This window comes from Pteropus medius, unplaced genomic scaffold (genome assembly GCF_902729225.1).
Source record: "Pteropus medius unplaced genomic scaffold, Ma_sr-lr_union100, whole genome shotgun sequence".
Lineage (NCBI taxonomy): Eukaryota > Metazoa > Chordata > Mammalia > Chiroptera > Pteropodidae > Pteropus > Pteropus medius.
In genome coordinates, this window is record NW_024354360.1 from 2,630,491 (window position 1) to 2,656,585 (window position 26,095).

Consider the following 26,095-nt stretch of genomic DNA (forward strand, 5'->3'; position numbering starts at 1 on the left):
ATCCAAAAGACAAGCCATTTCTCTAACCCAGGAAGCCCTTCTCTAGTGAAAATGAACTGTGTGAGGAGAACTAGTGGATAAGAACCAAGAAGAAAGCTGGAGATTTGAGTGCAGAATCCGATCCATAAACCAATTCTGTTCTCTCCTTTAAAAATAAAAAGAAAAGAAAAGAAAAAGAAAACATTAAATTATGAGATATTTTCTAAAAATCTAGAATTCTTGCTTCCCTTGGAAATAAGAAAAAAAATATAAGAAAAAAGAGAAAATTGTTCAAGAAATAACACTAGAAATGTTTGCAGAACTCAAGATATAAAAATCTTTCTAAAAACTATTTGATCTCATTTGGCAAATATAAAGAAAAGATGTAGCATATACATGTAATGAAGCATAATAACAACAAACTCCTTTAAATCACCAAACTAAGAACTAAGTCAGAATACCCTATCCACCCATGTGTTCTTCCTGTTCTTCCACCTGCCTTCCCAAACCCAAAGAATCACCACCATGAAGTCTGGTTATCATTCTTATATTTTTCCTGAGTGTGTATGTGATTTAATTACCTAACTCTAAACTACATACTGCTTTGTATGCTTTTAGTTCTATAAAAAATTATATCACATTGTTTTAATTCAACATATTTCAAAGATTTAGCTATGTTGTTACATGTGTAAGTTATTCATTTATTTCGAACTCTACAAATATATTCAAATCATTTATTCATTCTCTCGTCATTGAAATTTGGCTGTCTTCACCTTTGTAATATTAACAATATTGCTACTATAAAATCTTTTTCTTATATCTTGGTATAAGTTTCCTTAGGACACATGTGCAAAATATCTATAGAACAGTTTCAAACTCCAAGTAGCAATCCATCCATTAGAAATTTTTAAAAATAAGATAGTATCAAAAGGCAGTATACAAAGAAAGGTTATTATTTCATCAAATTTTGGTACCCACCCACTTCTATGTGTTTATTGGGCCAAATTGTAGATGTTTCTTACTATGGGTCTACTAAAAAGTTTTAAAGTCCCTCTAGGTAAATAACCCCTAAAAAAGTGAGCTATTGCATCTTATGAAATGTGGATATTCAACTTTGTAGGACACTTGTTCTTCTATGCAGTTACATCAGTTTAAACTCTCATTAGAAGTGTATGAAATTTCCTGGTGATCCACTTCCTCACTGTTGGTAATATCAGCCATAAGAATTTTTGGCCGATCTGGTAGATGTTAAATAGCATCCCACTGTGTTCTCAATTTGCATTTCTATGATTACTAAAAAGGTTGATCACCTTTTCACATGTTTACTTCCTATTTCTTTTTCTCTTGTATAAAGCATGTTTTTCTATCGTGTTGTCTTACTGACTTCAAGGCTGCATGTATGATTGTATGTGTTGATTCATGTATGCATGTGTATATACATGAATCCTTTGGCAGCTCTGTGTTTCAACTACTTTCTCTCATTTGTGGCTTTTCTTTCTACTTTCTTTACAGTATTTTTTAATGAACAAATGTTCTCAAATTTAAATTGGTAGCATTTTTCAAGCTTTCCTTTTAAGTGTTCTATTCTGTATTTAAGAAATTTTTCACTCTGTCAATATCATAAAAGTTTACTTCAAAAACAAAGTCAAGTTTTTGCTGTCCCCCAGCTATGTGTAATACATCCTCTGTCCTCTATCAGCTCCCCTACTTATTTAGGTCTGTTTTGGGTTCTGTATTCCATTCTACTGGTCTATTTGTCTATCCAAAAGCCAATAATATACCATCTTAATTTTCATATCTTTAAAATAAGTCTTAAGTGCTGATAAGGTAAGATTCCTCGGTTTCTTCTCTAGGCAGGCTTGGTTATTCTGGGGCCTCTTTATGCTCAAATTTTTTACAAAATTAATGCTGAGAATTCAAATGTAATTAAATGGAATCTGTACATTGAATCATTTGTGAGAATCCTCTTTTTGATACTGAATCTTCCTATTCAAGAAATAATGTCTCCATTTAATTCTTTAATGTCTTAAAATGAAATTTCAAAATTTTTCCCATATAGCTTGCACATATTTCTAAATCTATTTTTGTTCCTACTGTAAATGGTATCTTTTTGACTGCTATCTGTCTGGTGCTGGTATAAAGATAGCCAATTGATTAATTTTAAATATGAATCTTATATTCAGCTATCTTGTGACACTCATTTCCAGTCATTTGTTGATCCTCATATTTTCAATGGAGACAATCATATCACTTGAGAAGGACAGTGTTATATTCTTTTTCAATCATTACTTTATTTCTATTTCTTGTCTTCTGATACAGGGCAGGACTTTTACATTTTACTACTAAGAAACATATCTTTCACCATGCTAAGGAAGTTCCCTTCTATTCCCAATTTGCCTTGAGCTTTTTCTATGACTAGATTTGACATCTCTCAAATTCTTTGTATCAATTTACTGCAAAAACATATGTTCTTATTTTAATTGGCTAATGTCGTGAATTAAATTTAATATTTTTAAGTGGAAATCTCACTCTCCTCCTTATATTCCTTGGAAAATCCAATTTGGTCCTTTTTTAAAACCAACTGGATTTCATCTATATTCACAAGTGAAACTGGCTCCTTTTATTTATTTCTTCATTGTTTTTGTCATGTTTATATATGAAAGTTATACTGATCTGAAATAGTAAGTTTAGGAATGAACTCTCACTCTAACGCTCTGTAGTAAGTTTGTACAAGATTATAATAATCTGTTCCTTACAGGCTAGGAAAAGCAACAGAAATGTTAATCATTTGACATGTAAAAACGGCCTGGTACTTTTCTTTCTGTCAAAAAAACTTTTAACTACTGATTCAATTTCTTCAGTAGTTAAATGACTATTCTAGATTATGTTCTTGAAACAGAAATTTCACATTCATTGCCATAATGATTTTCACAGTATTTTCAGCAGATGCCTGAAACCACAAGTACGTACCAAACCCTACATATACTATAATTTTCCTATATGTACAAACCTATAATGAAGTTTAATTTATAAGTTACACACAGTAAGACATTAAACAGAATAATAAAATAAAGCAATTATAATATACTACAATAAAAGTTATATGAATGTGATCTCTTAAAATATCATCTGTATTCTACTCACCCTTGTTCTTGTGATGTGAGATGATACAATCAATGCCTATGTGATTAGATAAAGTGAGGTGAATAAGATAGCAACTTAGCCTTAGACTACTAAAAGGATTAAATGAATATCAAACACTGCAGTACCATGATATAACCAAGACAGCCACTAAGTAACGAATAAGTAGACATCCTATATAACATGGATATACTGAACAAAGGGATGATTCACATCCCAGGTAGGACGGAGTGAGATGGCACAAGATTTCATCATACTATTCAGAATGGTACAATTTAAATTTATTAATCGCTTATTTTTGGAATTTTCCATTAAATATTTTTAGACCCTGATTGACCACAGGTAACTGAAACCACAAAAAGAGAAACTGCAGATAAGGAGGAAACTACTGTGTAACACCAAAGACATGATCCATGAAAGAAAAAATGAATATGCTAAACTTCATTAATATGAAAAACTTCTGCTCTGCAAAAGATAATGTCAAGAGAATGAGAAGATAAGCCACAGACTTTGAGAAAATATTTGCAAGACACAACTGATAAAGGGCTGTTATCCAAAATATACAAAGAACTCTTAAAACGCAACAATAAGAAAACAAGTAACTCAAAAACTGGGCCAAAGGCCTTAACAGACACCTCACCAAAGAAGATATGGCAAGTAAACAAATTAAAAAATGCTCCCCATCATATGTGATCAGAGAAATGCAAATTAAGAGACACAACTACACACCCATAAGAATGGCCAAATCGGTAACCGACACCACCAAATGCTGACAAGGATTCAGAGCAACAGAAACTCTCATTCATTGCTGGTGGGAATGCAAAATGGTATGTTTACCTGAAGACAGGCAGATTTTTTACAAAACTAAACAGACTCTTGCCATATGATCCAACAACTGTGTTCCTTGGTATTTACCCAAAGGAAATGAAAACTTATATCCACAAAGCAACCTACACACAGATGTTTACAGCAGTTTTATTCATAACTGCCAATACTTGTAAGTAACCGAGATGTCCTCTGGTAACTGAATGGATAAATTGTGGTACATCCAAACAATGGAATATAATTCAGCACTAAAAATAAGGTATCAAGGCATAAAAAGACATGGACAAAGTTTTAATGCATGTTATTAAGTGAAAGAAGCCAATTTGAAAAGGCTACATACAAACTGTATGATTCCAATTACATGACATTCTACAAATGTAAAATTATGGAGACAGTAAAGAGCGGTTGCCAGAGGGGAAGTAGGGATGACTAGGCCAAGCACAGGAGATTTATTTTTAGGGCAGTAAAAATACTCTGTATGATACTATAATGATAGATACATGTCATTTTACATTTATTCAAACCTACAGAGTGTCCAATACCAAGAGTGAATCCCACAGTAAACTATGGACTTTGGATGATTATAATGTATCAAAGTCGGTTCATCAGTTGTAACAAATGTATCCCTCTGGTACAGAATGTCGATAATGGGAGAGGCTATGTATATCACATGTGGAGGCAGGGAGTACATGAGAAATCTTTGTACCTTCCCCTCAACATTGATGTGAACTGGAACTGCTCTAGAAAAATAACTGATGGGAATACAAATTATTACAATCTATCTGGACTATAATCTAGTAGAGTTTATTAAAATGTAAAATGAACACATATTTAGAACTGTAATTCTATGTTTTTGAATTTATCCAATAAATACACATCCTAATGTTCTGAAAGACTTCGTACAAAGACATTCACTGCTTGTTTATAAATAACAAAAACAAAAACAAAAACAAAACAAATGTTCACTAATATAGAAAGAACTTCTAAAAAGAAAAAATAATTTAAAATTTTGAATAAGAGTATTTTGTGGATTACCATTCAGCAATACATTAAAAAATATTTATAATAAATTACTGATATGTACTATAATACAAATATTACATGTAAGTCTGTAATTCTAAGAAAACATTATGACCCTATTTATGTAAAAAACAAAAAAATTCCAAATCTATAAATATGTTTGTATACACAATTATTTAAGAGATATACTTTAAGTTAAAGGCTTATGCCAAATTATTCTCTTTGTTTTCTAATAACTATCTTCATAGGCCATAGGAGGCCTCTTTATTCTTCACAAATATCAAATCAAATATATTACATCTATTTTACAACAACCAGCTATAGGTCACGATTATCTAAGTATCTTGGCCAAATTTTAAAAGTTGACAGTGTGCGACTTTTTAAATCTGACATTTAATGTCATCTTCAGCATGCTAAAATGAGAATTTAATTGTGCTTACCGATTTCATTTATCACTGCCCTTATTTTCGATACAAAAGGACCAACTTCACTGGAATTCATTTTGACTCTTTCCTTAAGGTCAGCACCTGCAAAGTATTTTATTTACAGGTATAATCTAGTTATAAACAAAATTTTAACACGATAAATTGAAAATTTATTTAAAATTCATATAACATGAAAGATGACTGAATTTATCAGTTAAAGAAATTATATTACCTAAGTTTTCCTTCTCCATGACCAGCATCAGGGAGAATAACATATCTGTTCATACATCTACTAAGAGCTTAAAGTAGTGGTTCTCAAATTTTGTGGTATCAAGACCCCTTTGAACTCTTAAGAGTAAGAGACTTTGTTTAGAGTAAATGTTTTTATATTCTAATAGAAATTGAAACTACAAATTTTTTTACTATTTATTCATTTAATAATACAAACAAACCCATATGTGTTAACATAAATAACTACAGATTGATGCCACTTCCTTGGTTCTTGCAAAGATGTTGGTAGTTTTACCCATCATTGCTTTTTGTCCCATCAGTGCAAATGTCAACCCAGTGAAAAGGGCAAATCACATATTACTGCTGTGAAAATCATTTCATGGATGCCTGCCTTGATAACTGCAGATCACATTTGAGAATCACTGGCTTTAAAAGTATGAGCAAACTGACAATTTTGTAATTATCACTTTATCACAGAATCATAACTTTGGAATAGAGAAAAATAAATATAAAGAATTCTTTAAGAGATCATTTACTCTGTGGCTCAACGTTCTTTTTAACAGAATTAAACTATCTGTGGAGGGTAGGTCCCCATTTAAAGAAACAGAAAACGAAGTAAAATTACAGCATAGAAGGCATATACTCAGCTACTTACTCTATTATTAGTCCATTATAAGTTAATCATGACTAGACATAATATCAAGTACCAGCTGAGGTTGGGACATTTAGAGCCCACATACTTCCTGTGGAGTGAGAACTGTAGTTGACAAAGCACAAACCCTAGAATCCATCAGTTCTTAAGTATATGTACAGACACACACATAAACACACACACACACACCCCATAGAAAATCTCTCAAAGACATGTCCAAAGGAAATATGAACAATAACATTCAATGAACATACATAAAACAGCAAAAAACTGAAATAACCTAAATAGCGATCGAAAGATTCTTAATAAAACTGGGACATATTATACAATGAAATGTTACATGTGCCGCATGAAAATGATAGAAGAGTATGAATATGGGTAAATCTAAAAATGTGGAAGGATATATAATTATATAAAATTACAGAAAGAACACAGGCTAATAACCATTTACATTAAGTTTTTACAAAAGAATGCTTTTTGGGGATATAAAACATACATGGAAATGATAAATATCAGATTCAACTGGTAGTGACTTCTAGGTGAGGGAGTAAGATGTGGGTGAGGGAGTAAGATGTGACTGCCAATGGGCACAGAGGACTTCAATCTTATTTGTAATATTGTACTGCTTAAGTTAGGTGGTAGGTACTCAATATGTTAGTCTTAGATACCTAACATATGTTCATAATTAATTTTTCCAAGAATTATTAAAACTTAGCATGAAAGAAAAATGTTACTAGGGTCAAATTTTCTAAACTAGTAGGATGTATTTGTTAAAAAAAAAAAAATAATGGTTCAACTCACTGCCATTTAACATTGAGAATATAATTTTAAATTGAGAATATAAAATGTTGTTAGTATATATTGGCTAATACGTATTAGTTAATAAAAGCAGATAAAGCAGTACAATGTGAGAAAGGGAATTAGATGAAAGAGGAACCAAAGTAATGAAGAGAAGACAGACAGGGACTCCAGAAGAGCTGGTCCAGAAAAAGCCCCTGTAAGTACATCATGGGATCCATCAAGTCCTCTGGCCATGAGGGTGCCCTTTAACACAGCAACTAATGCTGCAAAGGGGGCTTTCACCAATATTCTGACTCTGTGACCACACAGCATGCTTTCAAAACCATGCTCAGGTTAGAGACTTAGAAGCTAAAGGAAATCAAGGTTTGGATTCCTGACACATGTGGCCCATTCACTGCCCACCAGTCCCAGTGGAGAGCTTTGGAAGATATAAGTGCAGCCTTATGTGCACATTGGTGTGGGACTTCTTTGGGATTCAAGGTTTATTTTAGAAATAATTACCTTTATCCAAGGAATGTTACACATTTGTACTGAGACCCTGACAAGACTTTTGAAAATTTTTAACATTCCTTTCCATTTTTACCTTGGAAACACACCCTGCAACCACATTAAGAACCTAAAAATACAGTTTCACTCCTTATCCCTTCTGGGACCATAAATTTTTTATATAACAGTGTCCAAAGTTTTATTTGAAGCCAAATATTTTTAGTTTTTACTTTTCAAATTAACTTTTCAAAATGTTTAAAAGCATTTACTTTTTACATTTGAAATCCTCTAAGTCCATGACTACTCACTCACCTCAGGTGAGCCCTTAGGCTGCCTAGCAATCCTAGTATATTCCCCTACTCCATTTGCTCTCCTATTCATCTACAGACCATTTTGTAACTTCCATCTCTCCTCAAACCTCAAAACCTCCTACTCAATCCCAATACAATTTACTAAGAAAACAAAAGCATTCAGAAGAGAAATTTCACTAGCTCCCACCACCAAATCTATCCACCAACCAGGATTTGAACCCACATACTCTGCCTTCCCTCCTGTTAGTTACTATGGGTGGATTAATTTATAATGGAGGTCAACTGTGCCCTTATGCACTAGATTACACCTCTTTCAGAAACATCATTTCAGCAATTATCCTCTTACTGGCTCCCATCATTAACAGTATCCCTCTTTAAAGAATCATTCCCATGAGCAACAATAATTCTGTAACATTGTTCATCTTAAAAATAAAAAAAAAAGTGCATGGACTTTCATCACCAGCTCTGACGCTCTGACAGCATAGCTTATTATCAGATCAATTCTTCCAGGAGACACTGGATAAAATATTTAAGATAGCTGTGTGAAAGCAATGGTGAAATACTAAGCCAGCTGGTCTGTGAAAGGGCTTCAAAGAAAATTTAAGTTTCTAAACAATGGGAGACAAAATTAGAGCCCAGGGCTTGCCAAGGAGGAACACTCTAGGCTTTCAGCTGAGATCTCTAAAGGTTAAATATAAAACAGGATAAACAAAATCATACCAAGATTAACTGCTAAAAGCCAAAATCAAAAAGAAAATCTTAGAAGCTGCCAAAACACAATTAAGACATCAAACTAATTTCTGAACAGAAAATGAATGGTATCTTTAAAGTAGGGAAAGAAAGTAAGTACCAATCTAGAATCCTAGACTAAGCAAGCCCATACTTCAAAAAATAATGGTGAAGTAAAGGCATTTTACACACACATACACAGACTAAAGGCCCACACCAAAAAAAGAAAAAAAAAAATGGAAATCTTCAGGAAGATTATGACAGTAGAGTTTAAAATCTTATTATCCACTGCTTGAGACATACCTTAAAATATAAGGGCTACAGTAAAAGGGTGAAAAACAAGCAAACATTCACCAAAAGAAAACTTGTACAGTCATCAAATCTCTGACAAAAGAGACTTAAGGCAAGAAGCATCACTAAACCTAGCGGGTCATTTATAATAATAAATATGATGATCTAAAAAATTCATAAGAATTCTAAATTGGAATACATAAAATAAGACACGAAATTATATAAACCAAAAATGGACAGAACCAAAAAGAAAAACTGACACATCTACAATCACAGTAGATTATAACAGACCCCTCAAAGTAACTGATAAAGCAAGCAAGCTAATATCCTTATCAGACAATATCATTTCAAGAAGTAGGAAGTAGGAGATAGGAAAAAATCTCAAACCAGAAGAAATAGCAAAATAAAGCAAACTTTTTAAAATACAAAGCAAATGTGCAAGAGAGAAAAATCAAAGCCGATTCTTTGAAAATAAATAAATGATAGACCTTTTAGTACAACTTGTCATGGACAATCAGAGAAGTCACAAATCCCAAAATCAAGAATGAAAAGGAGAAATAATACCAAGGACTTTACAGACATTAAAATATTAAGAGAATATTATTAACAACCTTGACCCAATAAATTTGAAAAAGCACATGAAGTGGACAAATTCCTAGAATAACACAACTTATTAAAACTAAGAAAATAGAAAATCTGAAAACACAAATACATAATAAAGAAATTGAATATGTAATTAAAAACTTTCTTACAAAGAAAACTGCTTGCCCATATGGCTCCAACAATCAATTTTTCCAAACATTTAATGAAAAAAAAAATATTTAACATTAACCTTACAAACACTTATATGAAGAACAGAAAAACAAAAACTTGATAAGAACATTGTAAGGAAAAAAAAAATGTGACAGGCCAACCTTTCTCAAACACTCTTAAAGAAAATATCGGTAAATCATACCTGCTAGTAAAATAAATAAAATACATTAAGACCAAGTTATATTCAGTCCAATATTCAAGACTGGTTTAATAATAAATTTTTTAATTTATGAAATTAATGGAAAAAAGGTGAAAATCATAGAAATTTTCAGTAGGTATAGAAATAGTTTGATAAAATTCAACACATTCCTTAACATCTTCATTGAGGTATAATTTACATAAAATAAAATTCAGTCATTTTAAGCATGCAATTCAATTACTTTTAGTAAATATACAGAGTTTTACAAATATCATCCCAATTCAGTTTTAAAATATTTCCATTATTACAAAAAGATCCCTTATACCCATTTGTAATCATTCCCTCTTCCTGTCTCTAGCCCCAGGCAACCACCAATCCATTTTCCAATAACTTTGCCTTTTCTGGACTTTTATATAAATAAATTCAAACAACATAGTAATGCACCACATAAGGATGTTTTGCTCAACAATGAACCAGATGATGGTCTCATAAGATTATAATGAAGCTGAAAAATTCCTATAGCCTAGTGACATCTTAGCACAACACACTAGTCATGTGTGGTGATGGTGGTATAAACAATCCTACTGCACTGTCAGTCCTATAAAAGTATAGCACATACAATTACAGTAGTAGGCTATACCATCTAGGTTTGTGTAAGTACACTCTACGGTATTCACGTGACGACAAAATCACCTAATGTAGCATTTCTCAAAATGTGTTCCGGTCAATAAGAAGCATATGACTGCATATGGTCTTCTGTGTCTTTCTTCTGTGTTTTTCAGATTCGTCCATATTACAAGAATTATTCAGCACTTTTTATTTTTTATTACCAAATAGCATTCCATTGTAAAGACAATGAATATTTGGGTTGTTTCTATTTGGAAAGTAGAAAGTAATATTATGAAAAATACTCTAAGAACATTTGCATACAAGTCTTTGTGAAGATAAATGTTTTCATTTGTCCCTCAGATAGACACACAGAAGTAGAATTGCTAGGTCATATTGTAAATTCCTATTTAACTTACATTTTTAATAAAACTGCCCGTTTTTTGCAGTGGCTGCACAGGTTTACATTCCTATCAGCAATACCTAAGGGTCTCTGTTGTTCTACATAATCACCAATATTAGTCTGTATTTTTGATTATAGCCATTTAACTGAGTAGGAAGTGGTACTATAATGGTTTTAAATTTGAATTTCCCTAATGACTAATGAAGTTAAGCATCTTTTCAGGTGCTTATTAGCCATTCACACAGCTTCTTTGCAGAAATGTCTATTTTACTCATTTTTTTACTGGATAATTTTTCTTCTTACTGAGTTTAAGAGTTGTATATTGAATAAAAGTCCTTTCTCAGAAATATGGTTTACAAATATTTTCTCCCTGCCTGTGGCTTATTGTTTCACTTTCTTGTTGGATTTTTAAGTTTTGATTTTAATTAAGTCCAATTTATCAATTTTTTTCTTTTATCACTTTTGTTTTTTGTGTCATAATCAACACTTATTCTTAATTAAAAATTCATAGCAAACTAGAAAAAGAGAATATTTTTTTAATCTCATAAAGAATAACTATAAAACACTTATAGCTAACATCACCTTTAATGGTCAATTATAGAAAACTTCCTCTCAGAGATCAAGAATGAGACATGAGTGTTCTTTATCACTTCTAGAGATAGTACTCATTCATGTAATGAGAAATATTTTAAAATTACAAGGATCAGAAGGGAAAAAAATAAAGCTGCCATTATTAGCAGACTTAATTATACGTGAATAGCCAAAATAATTCACAAATCATGAGAATAAGTGATTTCACTTATTCCATTTAAATACTGCTCACTAAAATGGCCCTCTCCTAAAATTCCTGTTTTTTTTAATAAACTATTTTAAATATGCTTTAGGATTATTTTGCATTAAATTTCTACTTATTTATATTTGCAGTGGACCAGTCCAGTGGGACCTTAGAAAAGTTATGGGAAACAATAATATTCTTTGTTGTACACTACAGGATGTTTAGCTTCCTTGGTTCCTAATTAATCAAATGACAAGAAAACCCCTCAATCACTGTGACAACCAAAAATGACCCCCAAATTCCAATGCCCCCCAACGAATTTTACCATCCCCCTGAGGTCTAACACTTTAAGCAAATGGTGTTCAACCTTATGTTCCTACTGCTGCTAAAAAGAATTTTAAAAAACAATGTCCCCCCTTAAATATTTTTATACTGACATCTAAAATTTTTCATCATTTAAGTTTAAACAGTTGCAAGGGTTGCAGTGCACTGTAAACACTGGCATCTTAAATACAATTATATGTATGTATCACTGTAAAAGTATCCAGTGGAATCTACATATCACAGTGATATGATTCTCTAAATCACCCATGTTTAAAACATACAAATAATCCTTGCTTTACAATAAGAAATATTACATCATTTCTTTCCTGTATGAACTGTTATTTCAATTCCACTTTCCTATATTTCTTTTCCTCTGATGTATCAGTGTTTATGCTTAAAAATCTTTTGATTATTGTCACATTTCTTTGCAACAAAATATGCATGTAAATTATTTTTATTAAATTTCCTACAACTATAAAGCACTAAGCTTAAAAGTTTTCCTCTGGACTGACTTTTCATTACAAGTATTATTAGCACACAACTGACTGAAGCATAACTATATTGCAAATCTGATAACTGTTAGATATTAAAAGTAAATGTTTATTGGAAATGTATTTAAATGAGACGGATGGAACTATTTCCTCTCATTCTATTATTTCACATATCTACACATGAAAATAATTTATTGCTAGAATGAGGTGAAGTTTATTATTAATTTTACTCATGCTGAGAAAACTTTATCACATAAACAAAGGAGTTTTAGTTCATCAATGTCAACCAATTCTTTTAACTCCTTTAGAGCCAATGCCTCCCAAAAATCACATAGCAGTCAAGAAGCATTTAACAATTCCATAACAATTCCATGTTGTTGTCTTTAAATTATGCTAAAAGCAAAGAACTAGAAACTACCAGATAAAGAACAAGATCCCAGCTGAAATTCTCAACATTAGTATTTTAAAAGACCCCTCTTTTTGGCAATTCAGAAGCTTTATTCCCCTCCCAAAGTAAGATCAGGACTGACTGTTGTAAAATGAAAAGGCAACTATGAAAGGGAAGATGATAAAGACGATAAAGAGATCAGCATGAAAAGTTTTATAAAGGACTACATATGTTGTGTATTAGCTAGATCCCTTTAAAATTATCTGTACAACCTGAATGCCTCGAAATAGTCCAGCCTCAGTCTGGAGGATCATTGCTTTAAGTCATTTTCCTTGGAGTGTGTAGTCCTGGGTCATATAAAATGCAAACGACAATCTTTAAAAGTTATTACCAAATTGTTTTCAAAAGTGTTTCTACCCCCATACATTGCCATCTGTGTACTGCTCCGCATTATCACCAGGGCCCAGTATTATCACACTTAGTAAGTTTTGCTCATCTAATTGAATGAGAAATGGTAGCTTTAAGTTGCATTCTCAGTAGTAAAAGATGAAATGCTTCACAAATTTGTAGAGCATTATTGTGCAGTAATCAAAGTCATCATTTCTGAATCTTTCCAAATAATATACATGTGCCGGCATCCATATACCCTCGTCTTCCTTGCGCCCAACTCCAAACAGGCTTTTATTTTCTCCATTCAATCCAAACATCAGGTCAAGATAACCAAAGATTTCCAGGGGGCTCAATCTATATCTTAATCTCTAAGCACCACCATGGAGATGCTGCTGCTCCCTGTGACCTGCGGAGGTGTCAACCTAAAACCGGAGACCAATCTGTTGTTTCCCTTCCCTGCACTGCTCTTTCATGGTGGCTGTATCAAGGTTATCCTGGCCTCACAAAAGCAGCTGGGAAAGAACCTTTTTTCTTATTTTCTCAAAGAACATATATAAGATTGGAATTATCCATTCCATAAATGTTTGGGAAGAATGTTCCTCTGCAGTCACTGTGGCCAGGTGTTGTCACTGTTCTGGATTAGTCAAATTTTCTATTTCTTAAATCAGTTCTGGTTAAGCTTTATTTTCCAATTATTTATCTATTCTACCTAAAATTTCAAATTTATTGGCATCAGTTAGTCTTAATATTATCTTACCAGTTTAATCTCTGTGGAATTTATACCTATAACTTCCTTTTCCAATATGAAAATTATTTATTTGTTCTCTCATCCTTGACTAATCTTTCCAAAAGATTTGACTATCTGACTTTTCAAAGAAGCAGCTTTGGGCTTTATTATCCTTACTACTTACTGTGTGTTTTCCATATAAGAAGTTTGTGCTCATCTTCATTTCTTTTCTTCTACCCTATTTGTGTTTATTTGTCATTTCTTAAGTTGGATTCTTAGTTTATTGAGTCTTTACTTTTTCCTAAAAAACAATCTTAACTATATTACACAACCTTTAAAGTATTTTGTTAGAATTCTAAGTATGTTCTAATTTCCATAAAGATTCTTTTGTTGAGCTGTAAGTTATTTAGAAGTTATTTTAAATTTCCCAGTGTAGAGGACTTTTTCTAATTACCTTATTCTAAATGACTTCTATCTTAACTGCCTGTAGTCAGAGAACACAGCCATTGAAATCTGTACAGGTTTTAAAGCCAAGCAGATGGTTAATTTTCATAGATATTCCACGTGTGCTTAAAAGTAATGCACAGTCATCAACCACTGAGGGCAATGATCTACAGATGTACATTATATCAACCCTCAGTAAACCAGGAAAAATAATCAACACCCTTTATCAGCTGGGGCCAAAAGACTCTGAATTTTATACTTAGGTCACTTTATAAATAACTTACAGAAAAAAGAAAGACAGTGAAAAAGCAAAAGTATTAGAAATTTTAGTCAAAATGTCAACATAACAAATCCATATTTTTATTTTTCTTGGTATGTGCATAAATACATACACACCTACAAATACATACATACATCTATGTGTATTCACATACATACGCATACCACACACATACACACAAACACACATGCGAAAAGGGCTATATCATTTGAATAAAACTGTTCAATTGACATGTAACATATAGTTTTATAAAAACTGATTTCTAGATTTCAACTATATCTCTAATAGAGAATCGTTACTTCTGGTTCTTCTTGTACTTACATTGTAGAAATTCAGTTCTTTTAAAATTTCTGATGGCTCATAATTTCATTGAGAAGAGGATAGCCATATTCTTCCCAGACTGTAAACTATTTTCATTTTTAAATTTATAAACATCAGTCAGAATGATCGAGCCAATTATTTGTTTCCACTTCTGTCACCTATTCCCTTCCTATCACCTTTGTATAAATATCTGCCTTCAACACTTTTCACTTAGAAGCTACATCAAGTATATATACATACACAAACTTTTTATGAAATGCAAGAGTACTGTCATTCATCCTTTCAGCAAAATGGGATGGTCCAAGTTCTTGTCACAAAACACTGCATGATAAAATTCTCCCTACTAAATGACTAACTGGATACAAATTCCGTATTTTCTTTATATAAACCACAGAAATATATTATTCACTCATCAATTCTTGGGTGTGAGGAAATTCATCTAAGATACTACCATCTGATTATTCAGACTAAGATTTCACTCATATGATCAACTTCATCATGATTAGGGCTTGGAGTCCTGTTGTCTCTTTTAGCAATATTTTACCCTTATAATAGCTATGAAATGTCTTCCTCTATCAACTTTTCTACTCTTAGCCATAAAGAATAGAAAATAAAAAATTTTATATTCTCAACTGTGTTCAATGAAAGGTAAAAGAAAAACCACAGAGATTGTGCCTCCAGACTCCATATACGGTTTCTTAAAAGATGATACAATTCATGAGCCAATGAAATAAAAAAACAAAGATAATCCAATAGAAAGGATTTGACTATTGCATCTTCTAGGCAATCCCATTCATTCTTCTATTTTCTTATTTTAATATTTCTTAACATAGTTGAGAATAATTGATGAGTAATGATAAAATCATTCTTAGGATGACAAAATTACTAATATAAAGACATAGTGACATAGGAACCCATAAAGCATCTGAGATTCAGAAAAAAGTCCAATTACCCACATAGTAACTGCAAAAAAGTAATAGTTTTAAGCTTTTTTATAGTAAAGTTTCTGTTCTTCAGAAGACCTCTAAGAAAGAATGAAAGTCACGAAACATCAATTCATACAAGTAGAATTGTTCAAAAAAGAAACTCAAAAACTAAATTTGGGTCTAGGGGACTCTGACGATATAAAGGTGAAGCTTGTTAACTGACCTATTCAAATCTTCTATAGAGGTACTGACTTTTATCCTGTTTAATTACTGAGAAAGGTGGTAAAAATTCCCATTATGATGGTGGATTTATCCATTTTTCCTTATAGCAATATCAATTTTTATGCTATATATTTTGAGGCTGTTTTTAACAATGTAAAAGTTGAGAATTATTATACCTACCTGGGGAATTGATCCTTTTACTATTACCCAGTGACTCTCTTTACCTCTAATAATTACTATCCCTAATAAAAATTTGTTTGAAAGTCTATTTTATTTGATATCAACATAGTTATACTAGCTTTTAGTATTATACTGGCATATCTTTTTCTAGTCTTTGACTTTCAACCTATGTCCTTATGTTTTAGGTGTTTCTTAAAAGCAACAACTTCTTTTAACCCAGCTATTTGTCTTCTGATTAAAGAATTTAGCACACTTACACTGACCCTCCCTGCTTTTTAACCATCTTCTGGATTGACTGTTTTTATTTTATTTACTCAGAAGTTTAAATACTACCTGTATACCAATGATTGTCCAGATTTTTATCCTGAACTACACACTCCTAAACTCAGCTGCCTACTAGGCATGTCTGGTTGTATGTCTAATATGCATCCTAAACTCAGTAAACCCTTCCTTCCCCCAACTATTAAATTTCCTCCCCCAGAACACATTCTTCCTGCATTCTTCTACTCCTCAGTTAAATGTAACTCCATCCTTCCAATGTTCAGATCAACACAGAGTGAACCTTGACTCCTCTTCCCCATACCCTCCTTTTCTTCAATAAATCCTGTTGTCTCCACCTTCAAAATACAATATATGTAGACTCCAACAATTTTTTACCATCTCTACCACTACTACATTGGTCCAAGTATGATCTTAACTGTAGAGGATCAAAGACAGATATTCTGGAACAGTCTATTCTCAACACACGGCCAGAGCAAGCCTTTTAAAACTTAAATCATATTAGGTCATTCCTTAGCTTAAAACACCCCCAATTTTCATCTCACCCAGAGTAAAAACCAAAATTCTATGTGACTTTGATTCCTACTACTTCTATGACATCACCTCCTAGTACCTTTCTTCTTATCTACTCTGCTCCAGGGACAATAACCTTCCTGTTCTTCCATTATCTTGCAAAGTATGATGCTGCCTCCAGGCTCTGTACTTGGCTTACCTCTGCCTGAAACATTCTTCCCCAGGTAACCCCAAGGCTCACTCACTCACTTCTTTCAGGACTCTCTCTTTTATCTCTTTCTCAGAGAGGGGTTCCTTCTTTACCATATATAGAACAGCAACTGTCTATGTCAGCTGAGAACTCCTTATTCCTCTTACCCAGTTTTATTTGCATTCAGAGCACTCATATGACACAGTACACATTTACATTATTTGCTTTCTCAGCACCACTCCCACTCCACCCACGCCTATGGAGGCTCCACAAGAGCAGGTGATTTCTGTCTTATTTACTGCAGTATTCCCAGATCCTAGAACAGTACCAGGTATGTGACAGCCTCCCCTCCAAATCAACCGATGAAGGTCCCATCAGGGAAGGGAAGGAAGAAAGAAAGAGAAGGTGGGGGAGGGGAGAGAGAGGGAAAGAAATCCATGTGTTTTTTTTTTTTTTTTACAGTTCAGCCCTAAAGAAGACAGTATAGTAGGTATTTTTAAAATAAATGAAATTGGCCATCTACTAACCATCTATTGCCCTCCTCCATTCCCCAATGGTACCCTTATTTTTGTCCTGGCCCCTGCCCTCTATCCCGCTCCCTCCCCATATTCCATGTACTTTGAAAGAAGTTAATCCACTCCCACGTAGAGGGGTGAGACCTGGTTGGTCTAATCACCATAGGCCCTGAGCAGTCAAATCAAGACCAATCTGAGGGTTCTAGCTGCTGAACAAACTGAATCAAAAACTCGTCTAGAATCTGAAAGAGAGGTGAGGGCACAGGGAAAATTGCTGCCCCCAAGACTGAAAAGACAGGCAGATTCCAAGATTCAGAACATACCAGAGCACAGACACTGGAACAGTGGGAGGGAACCAGCCATGGGGGAGAGAAAATCTAATCTATAATCAATGATGGCTGGAGACCCAGGAGAAACAATTCTGAGGGTTAAAAATTCGAGGGGGATCCAACAATTTCGTGAGATTTACCTCTAGGAGCCTATTCGGCTTCTCAAAGTAAATAGTGGAGAAAAATCCCTCCTGCTTCTGGCCAGGGGAGGGGAAAAGGAACTATTTTGAAATACCAGAGCACTCAGTTCTTAACAAGGCCTGCCTTCAGGAGAAACTAGTTAACCAAAGCCTAACCTGGTTGGGGTATTATCAGAGCCTAACTAAGATGGGGGAAGGGAGATACCCAAATCCGGCCCACTCAGTCATCCAGTCTCACTTAAAGGGAAAGAAAAAACTGAGAAGCACTTGTGAAGTTCACAGCTCAGAATTCAGAAGCATAGGCTCCTGTAAGCCTGAGATCTAATCATAGGACTATAGAACATTTCCCCTCCTACCACATCATACCTTCACATTACTAAAGCCCTATTTACAGCAGGTCTTTGACCCAGTATATCACTTCTGGCCATCAAGAAAATATTATGAGGCATTCCAAAACACAGAAACACAATTTGAAGAGATAGACCAAGCATCAGACCAAGGATCAGAAACATGTAGCAGAGATGCTAGAATTATCAGATTTGAAACAACAATGATTAATATGCTAAGGGCTCTAATGGGTAAAGTAGACAGAATGCAAGGACAGGCAATGCAAGCAGAGACACAGATACGCTAAGAAAGAACCAAAAAGTATTGTTAGAGATCAAAAACATTATAACAGAAATGAACAAGGCCTTTAATGAGCTTCTTAGTAGACAGGACAGATCTGAGGAAAGAATCTTAAGGCTACCACAACAGAAACTTCTAAAACTTCCCAAAAGCAAAGGGAACAAAGACTGAAAAAAAGAAATACCTAAGGACCAAGAGAAAACTACAAAAGGTATAGTATGCGCAAAATGAGAATACCAAAAGAAGGAACAGAAGAAATATTTGAAGCAATAATGATAGAATTTCCCCCAATTAATGTCAGACACCAAACCACAGATCCAGTAAGCTCAAAGAACATTAAGCAGAAAACACCAAGAACACCAATGCCAAAAAAAAAAAAACCCTAGGCATATCATTTTCAAACTACAGATAATCAAAGATAAAGAAAAAATTCTGAAAGAAGCCAAAGGGGAAAAAAATATCTTACTTATCCACATTTGTGGTATACAGAAAAAACACTGCTTAAAGGAAAATTTACACCATTAAATGCATATATCATAAAAGAAAAAAAAATCTAAAATCAAAAATCTAGGTTTCCACTGAACTAGAAAACAAATAAAGTCCAAAGTGAGCAGAAGAAATAAAGGATAAATTAATGAAATTGAAAACAAGAAATCAGCAGAGAAAATTAACAAAAAAAGCTGGTTCTCTAAGATCAATAAAATAGATAAGCCTCTATCCATGCTAAGAAAAAACTAAGAGGACACAAAAAAAGTATTAGAAATGGAAGAGAGTACCTCACAACAGATCCCATGAACATTAAAAGTATAATAAAGGAATACTATGAACAACTCCTTGCCCACAAATTTAACAATCTATATGAAAGGGACCAATTCCTTGAAAGATGTAAACTGTCCAAATTCACACAAGAAAAAACACAGACAATGTAAATATACCTATGTCTATTAAAGAAATCCAATCAATAATTAACCTTCAAAAACAGAAAACACCGCGCCTAGATGAGTCCACTGGTAAATTCTGCCAAACATTTTAGGAAGAAATTATTCCAATTCTCTACAATTTCTTTCAGAGGACAGAAGCACAGGGACTACGTCCAAATTCATTGTATGAGGCCAGCAATACCTTAATACCAAAATCAGACAAAGACATCACTAGAAAACTACAAGCCAATCTCTCTGATAAACATAGATGCAAAGATCCTCAACAAAATATTAGCAAATCCAATCCAACAATATATAAAAAAATTATACACCACAACTAAGTGGGATTTATCCCAGGTGTATAAGGCAATTTAGCATTTGAAAATCAATTAAAATAATCCACCACAACAGCAAGCTAAAAAAAATATATCATATGATCATCTCAATAGATGCAGAAAAAACACTGACAAATACTCATTCGTAATATACACCCTAAATAAATTAGAAAGAGGGGAACTTCCTCAACTTGATAAAGAGTATCTATAAAATGCCTATAGCTAACATTATAATAATGGTGAGAAACTTGGAAGTTTTCCCACTATGATCAGGTAAAAGGCAAGGACGTCCCCTCCCTCTCACAACTCTTTTGCACTATTGTACTGGAAGTCCTTACAGGCATACCTTGGAGATACTGCAGGTTCAGTTCCAGACCATGGCAACGAAGCAAATATAATAAAGTGAGTCACATGAATCTTTTTATATGTAAACATAGAAAAGTTCTGTTTATACTACAATGTAGTCTGTTAAGTATGCAATAGCATTATGTCTAAAAACAACAATGTACATGCCTTAATTTAAAAATACTTTATTGCTAAAAAATGCTAACCATCATCTGGGACTTCAGTGAGTCACAATCTTTTTGCCAGTAAAGGGTCTTGCCTCGATGGTGATGAAAACACATTATCTGTGAAGTGCAATAAAGCAAAACACAATAAAACAAGGTATGCCTGTATTAATGTAATAATGCAAGTAAAGAAAATAGAAGGTAATACAGACTGGAAGGAAGACATAAAACTATCATTGTTCACAGATGATATGATCATCTACTATGTAGAAAATCCAAAAGAACTGACAAAAACATTCCTGGAACTAATAAGTGATTATGCCAAGGTTGCAGAATATAGGGTTAATATATAAAAGTCAATCACTTTTCTATACACTAGCAATGAACAAGTGGAATTTGAAATTGAAAATAATTCTACTTACGTAAGCACCCCATATGTGAAACATTTAGGTAAAAATTTAACAAAATATGTATAAGATCTATATGAGGAAAACCACAAAACTGATGAAGAAAATCAAACTGATGAAGAAAACCATGTTCTATCTAGATAGATAGAAAGACTCAATATTGTCAAGATGTCAGTTCTTCCCAATTCGATCTATAGACACAAAATCAAAGGCATAACCCATGAAAGAAATAATGGATATACTGAACTTCATTAAAATGAAAAAACTTCTGCTCTGCAAAAGATAAGTCAAGAAAATGAGAAGATAAGCCACAGACTAGGAAAAAATATCTCCAAAACACACACCTTTTGCTAAAGTAGGGGTCCCCAACCTTTTTGGCACCAGGAACCTGTGCTCCTATGAGAATCTAATCCCTGATGATCTGAGGTAGAGCTGAGGCAGTGATGCTAGCACTGGGGAATGGTTGCAAATACAGAAGTTTCGCTTGCTCACCAGCCACTCACTCACCTTATGCTATGCAGCTGGGGTCCTAACAGGCCACAGACTGATACCAGTCCGCAGCCCAGAGGTTGGGACCCCTGTGCTAAAGGATTACAATCTAACATATACAGGAACTCTTAAAACTCAACAATAAGAAAACAAGCAACTCAATTAAAAACTGGGCCAAAGACCTTAACACACACCTCATCAAAGAAGATATGCAGATGGCAAATAAGCATATGAAAAAATGCTCCACATCCTATGTTATCAGGGAAATGCAAATTAAAGCACAATGAGATATTACTACACACTATGAGAATGGCCAAAATCTGGAACACTGACACCACCAAATGCTGACAAAGATTCAGAGCAACAGAAACTCTCTTTCATTGCTGGTGGGAATAAAAACTGGTACAGTCTTTTTGGAAGAGAGTTTGGTGGATTTTTATAAAACTAAATATACTCTTACCATATGATCCCACAATCATGTTCCTTGCTATTTATACAAAGGAGCTGAAAACTTATGACCACTCAAAAATCTGCATATAGATATTTATAGCAGTTTTATTCATAACTGTCAATACTTGGAAGCAACCATGATGTCTTTCGGCAGATGAATGAATAAACAAATTGTGATACATCTATACAGTGGAATATTATTCAGCAACTATAAGAAATGAGCTATCAAAGCATGAAAAGACATGGAGGAAACTTAAATGCATATTACTAAATGAAAGAACTCAATTTTAAAAGGCTGCATACTGTATGATTCCATCAAGTATATGACATTCTGGAAAAGGTAAAACTATGGAAACAGTAAAAAGATCAATAATGGTATCAGGGTGGGGGCAGGAACAGGCAAGGCACGGAGGATTTTTTAGGGGAGTGAGATGTTCTATATGGTATTATAACGGTGGGTACATGACTTTATGCCTTTGTCCAAAGCCATAGAAGACACAACACCAAGAGTGAACCCTAATGCAAACTATGGACTTTGGGTAATTATGGTGTGTCAATGTAGGTTAATCAGTTGTAACAAACGTGCTGCTCTGGTGAGAGATATTGATAAGGGGGAAAGCTGTACCTGTGTGCGGACAGCGGTATATGAGAAATCTCTGTACCTTCCCCTCAAATTTGCTATGAATGTAAAACTGCTCTAAAAAAATTACATTTTTTAAATTACATATAAATTTTCCTCTAAGTCACTTATAGTAACTCTATTTAATGAAAAGGACTTCTCTGCCATAGGATTTTATCAGAATTCAAGGCTCTAATAAACATGGCTTCATTTTTCCTCAAAGCGAAGTGTCTTTTTGAGACAAGACAGAGAGTGCAGGGACAGCCCCTCCCCATCCAGGATAAGGCTCCGCAAGTTTTTCCTTTATTCAGATCTCCCTGTTTTAGCCCTGGCAAGGGGAGATAAGCCAAAACCGGTCTTTTCCAGCTTATACACCATCTTTGGCTGAGTCATGACCTTTACTAATTATATCATTATGATCTCATCCACAATGCAAATATTGCAGCTTCCATCATGCACCTGATGACATGACAATTCCAGAAACACCATTTGAGGAAGAGAAAGAGGGAAACCAAGCTCTCTGTCTACTGGGAGGACAAAACTAGGCTACCTCAGTAGCACGTTTCTCCAGACTCTGCCTCCAGGGAGAACAAAAAGTTCATAACCAGCCATCTTGAGCAAGGCAACTCCCTTGCTTGCTCTCTCGCTCTCTCTCTCCCACTCGCGCTCTCTCTTATCCGCTCTTTCTCGCTTGAGTGTGTACTTTTGTTTTAATAAACCTTGTGCTTTCCTGCTTGCTGTTCATCTTGCCTTTGAATTTCCTCATGGAATAAGATAAGAACCTGGTCACTGGAGCCCCAAGCTCTCCAGATGTTCATCTTACCCTGGTTAGAAAGTGTGTTCATTACAGTGGTATGGACCACAATTCTGAAACTACTTTGTGCGTATTACAGGACTGAGCAAATGAGTAAACATATTACAATTACTAAAATAGAATATAAGATGAGAATGAATTCTATGCTGATGAACAGGAAATGGAGTTTTCAGTATGAACTTGTGTTACTGAACTCAAAGAGTTCATTCCATCTGCAATGTCAAACCCAAAAGAGACAGACAAGTATTTCCAGCAAATAAAAGAGAGGTTTACTTAAGGAAATGGCGCCAAGCCTGGTGACACAGGTGAGCTAGCACTCAAGACCTGGCTCCTGGATGGCCTGTAGGGGATAAGTTAAACAGGGGAAAACTCATTAGTCATGGTAGCTAAGGGAGTTGGGGTCATGGGTTCTACTGATTGGTTGAGGCTAGAGTAGGAGGTAGTTGATCACTGCATCAAGTCTTGATATCAGTTATGGTGTTGTCCTGTCTGGTTTCAAGGGGATGCTGGTAGTGTTGTTCTCCATTCGAGAGTGTGGAGCTGCAAGATGTTATCTTTAGTTTGAAGGAAACTGTTTCTTTGGTCAACAGACCTGAGGCTTTGTTCCTAAGACTGTTCCATGCTGACTTAACGGCTTAATGAGTAAGGGAGTGGTTGTGCAGTATGCAGAAGGATAAGGAAAGAAAAGAAGTGAGCTCAAGGCCAGTTTGTATCAAGGAGAAAGAAAAGAAGTCATTTTAAAGAAGTGAAGATTTGCTCAGTTACACTTGTGATTTTCAAAATACAAATACAGACATTAATGTAAATATGTGTGTATATATATGTAATATATTTATTTATCAAAGATACCCAAGTAACAACAAGAACAGTTAGCATCCAGATCTTAGTTCTTAAATACCATTCCTCACTAAGTGCAACTGGAAACTTCCACCTGTGACTATGATGGAGTAAGTGGTATTGAACTAGTCTTCCCTCAAAATATATGAAATATCTTTCAGATGTTGATCAACAGGTAGTTGAGAGACTGAACTGAGAGTCCACTGACTTGCAACTTTCTTTCTGAAAGCACTTTACAGGTTGGGATGCAAGGCAGGGGGATATATAGAGAGCAAACATCATAGTCTTAATGATATACAGAGATGAGAGAGCATGGGTGGCTGGAATCTGCAGGACAAGGAACTAGAGAGAAGAGAGTCTCTCAGAGAAAGTGCTCCAAAAATCTGCACGGGGTTCCCTTAAGTTTTAAGCCAAAATTGCCAATTCCTAGGCAATTATCAGAGAAAGAACATCACAGGGAACTGTGTGGTCTGAAAAACTCCTGGTGTTCATGTTATGACCAGCAGAGATCAAGATAAAGTAGGGAACACCCCGGGCATTCAGTAAAAATACCAGAAACTTTAAAAAAAAGCCTCAAAAGGGTCAGGCAGATAATCTAGGAGGGTAACCACCTGCTGCAATAAAACAACACTTTAAAAAAGACACCTAGTAGAGGCTATCCTGTCTGTCACAAAACAAAACCAATTCATAAATATTGCATATAATTCAAGAGAAGAAAATCACCAAAAGTTTATAGTTAGGAAGAGATAATAAGTGAAAGTATATAACAGTATTATAAATGTTTTAAATGAGTAAATTATATTGGTATTTAATGTATTAATCATGCTGCCTTTCCTTTTATTTTAGAGAATAGGAAAATACTACCCCCACCTCTCAAAACTTAGTTTATCCCCAAAAAGTCCTAAGTAATTCAAATGGAAATTCTAATCAGAAGGTTTTCAGGAACCCTAAACCTCAAGATTATCCAACTAGTAGTAAGTAGCCTTCTAACCTTGCACTCACCAAAATGACGCTATCACTGAATCTCTCCTTTATTTCTTTTATCTTTTCATGTCCCAAATTCCACATGGTTGCAGCCTTTCTTATGGTGGCCTTTACATTCTTTCAATGAATCTTTTCTAAATCTCAAAAAAAAAAGTCACTGTTAGGGACGATTTGAACTTCAGTGTCGCCCCATGGGGAAGTGGGGAATAATGGTACAGAAGTGTAATTAGCATTTTTCCTGGTTCTTCCTCATTGACACAGGAAAGAATCACAGGTCAGTGAGAGTTAGAAAAGATTTGTTAAAAGCATATTTTAGAAAGACAGAATAGGCTCCAAGGAAGAACATGATTTCAGTGAAGAGAGCTTTAACAACCCAGAAATAGGGATGTCTGAATTATATTAGGGCTGGGATAGGTAGTTCCGAAGGCACTCCTAGGTGACTGGCTGTGAGCTCATTTTGACTGACACGTGGCTGCTATATAACACTTTGTCTAGTGCCTATGCATTTACCCAGAATTCAGTCTGTTATAATTAGTTTCACGAACTTCCAGGCATAAACATAGTATTATAATGACAGCATAATGAGGCTTAGACTATGGGCAGATTAGGGTAGTACCATCTGCACAGGCATCTGTAGCCAGATTAAACCAGCTATAGATTATGACCCCCTCCTGTCCTTTGTCTCTGGGGATGCAGAAGGGATTCTCCAACTACCAATAGGGTCTTCTTTGAGAGGTCTCTAGGCTGAGCCTCCTTTCCTTTGTTCCCCTGTCGCTCATGTCTGACTAGCTACCTAACACTTCCATCTTTGTTACTGG

General features: G+C 34.3%; 1 protein-coding gene across 5 annotated transcripts in view; it reads right to left on the bottom strand.

Annotated features, from left to right (window-relative positions):
• AUH (AU RNA binding methylglutaconyl-CoA hydratase) overlaps positions 1-26,095 on the bottom strand; it is a 146,077-nt gene that overhangs the window by 92,246 nt on the left and 27,736 nt on the right. For 4 of the 5 annotated variants that reach the window (XM_039852171.1, XM_039852173.1, XM_039852170.1 and 1 more), the window contains one exon: positions 5,406-5,492. The exons of the other annotated variant lie outside the window; for it this stretch is intronic. In XM_039852171.1, coding sequence (XP_039708105.1) covers positions 5,406-5,492 — 87 coding nt within the window. The remainder of the gene's footprint in view (positions 1-5,405; positions 5,493-26,095) is intronic. 5 annotated transcript variants of the gene reach the window in all.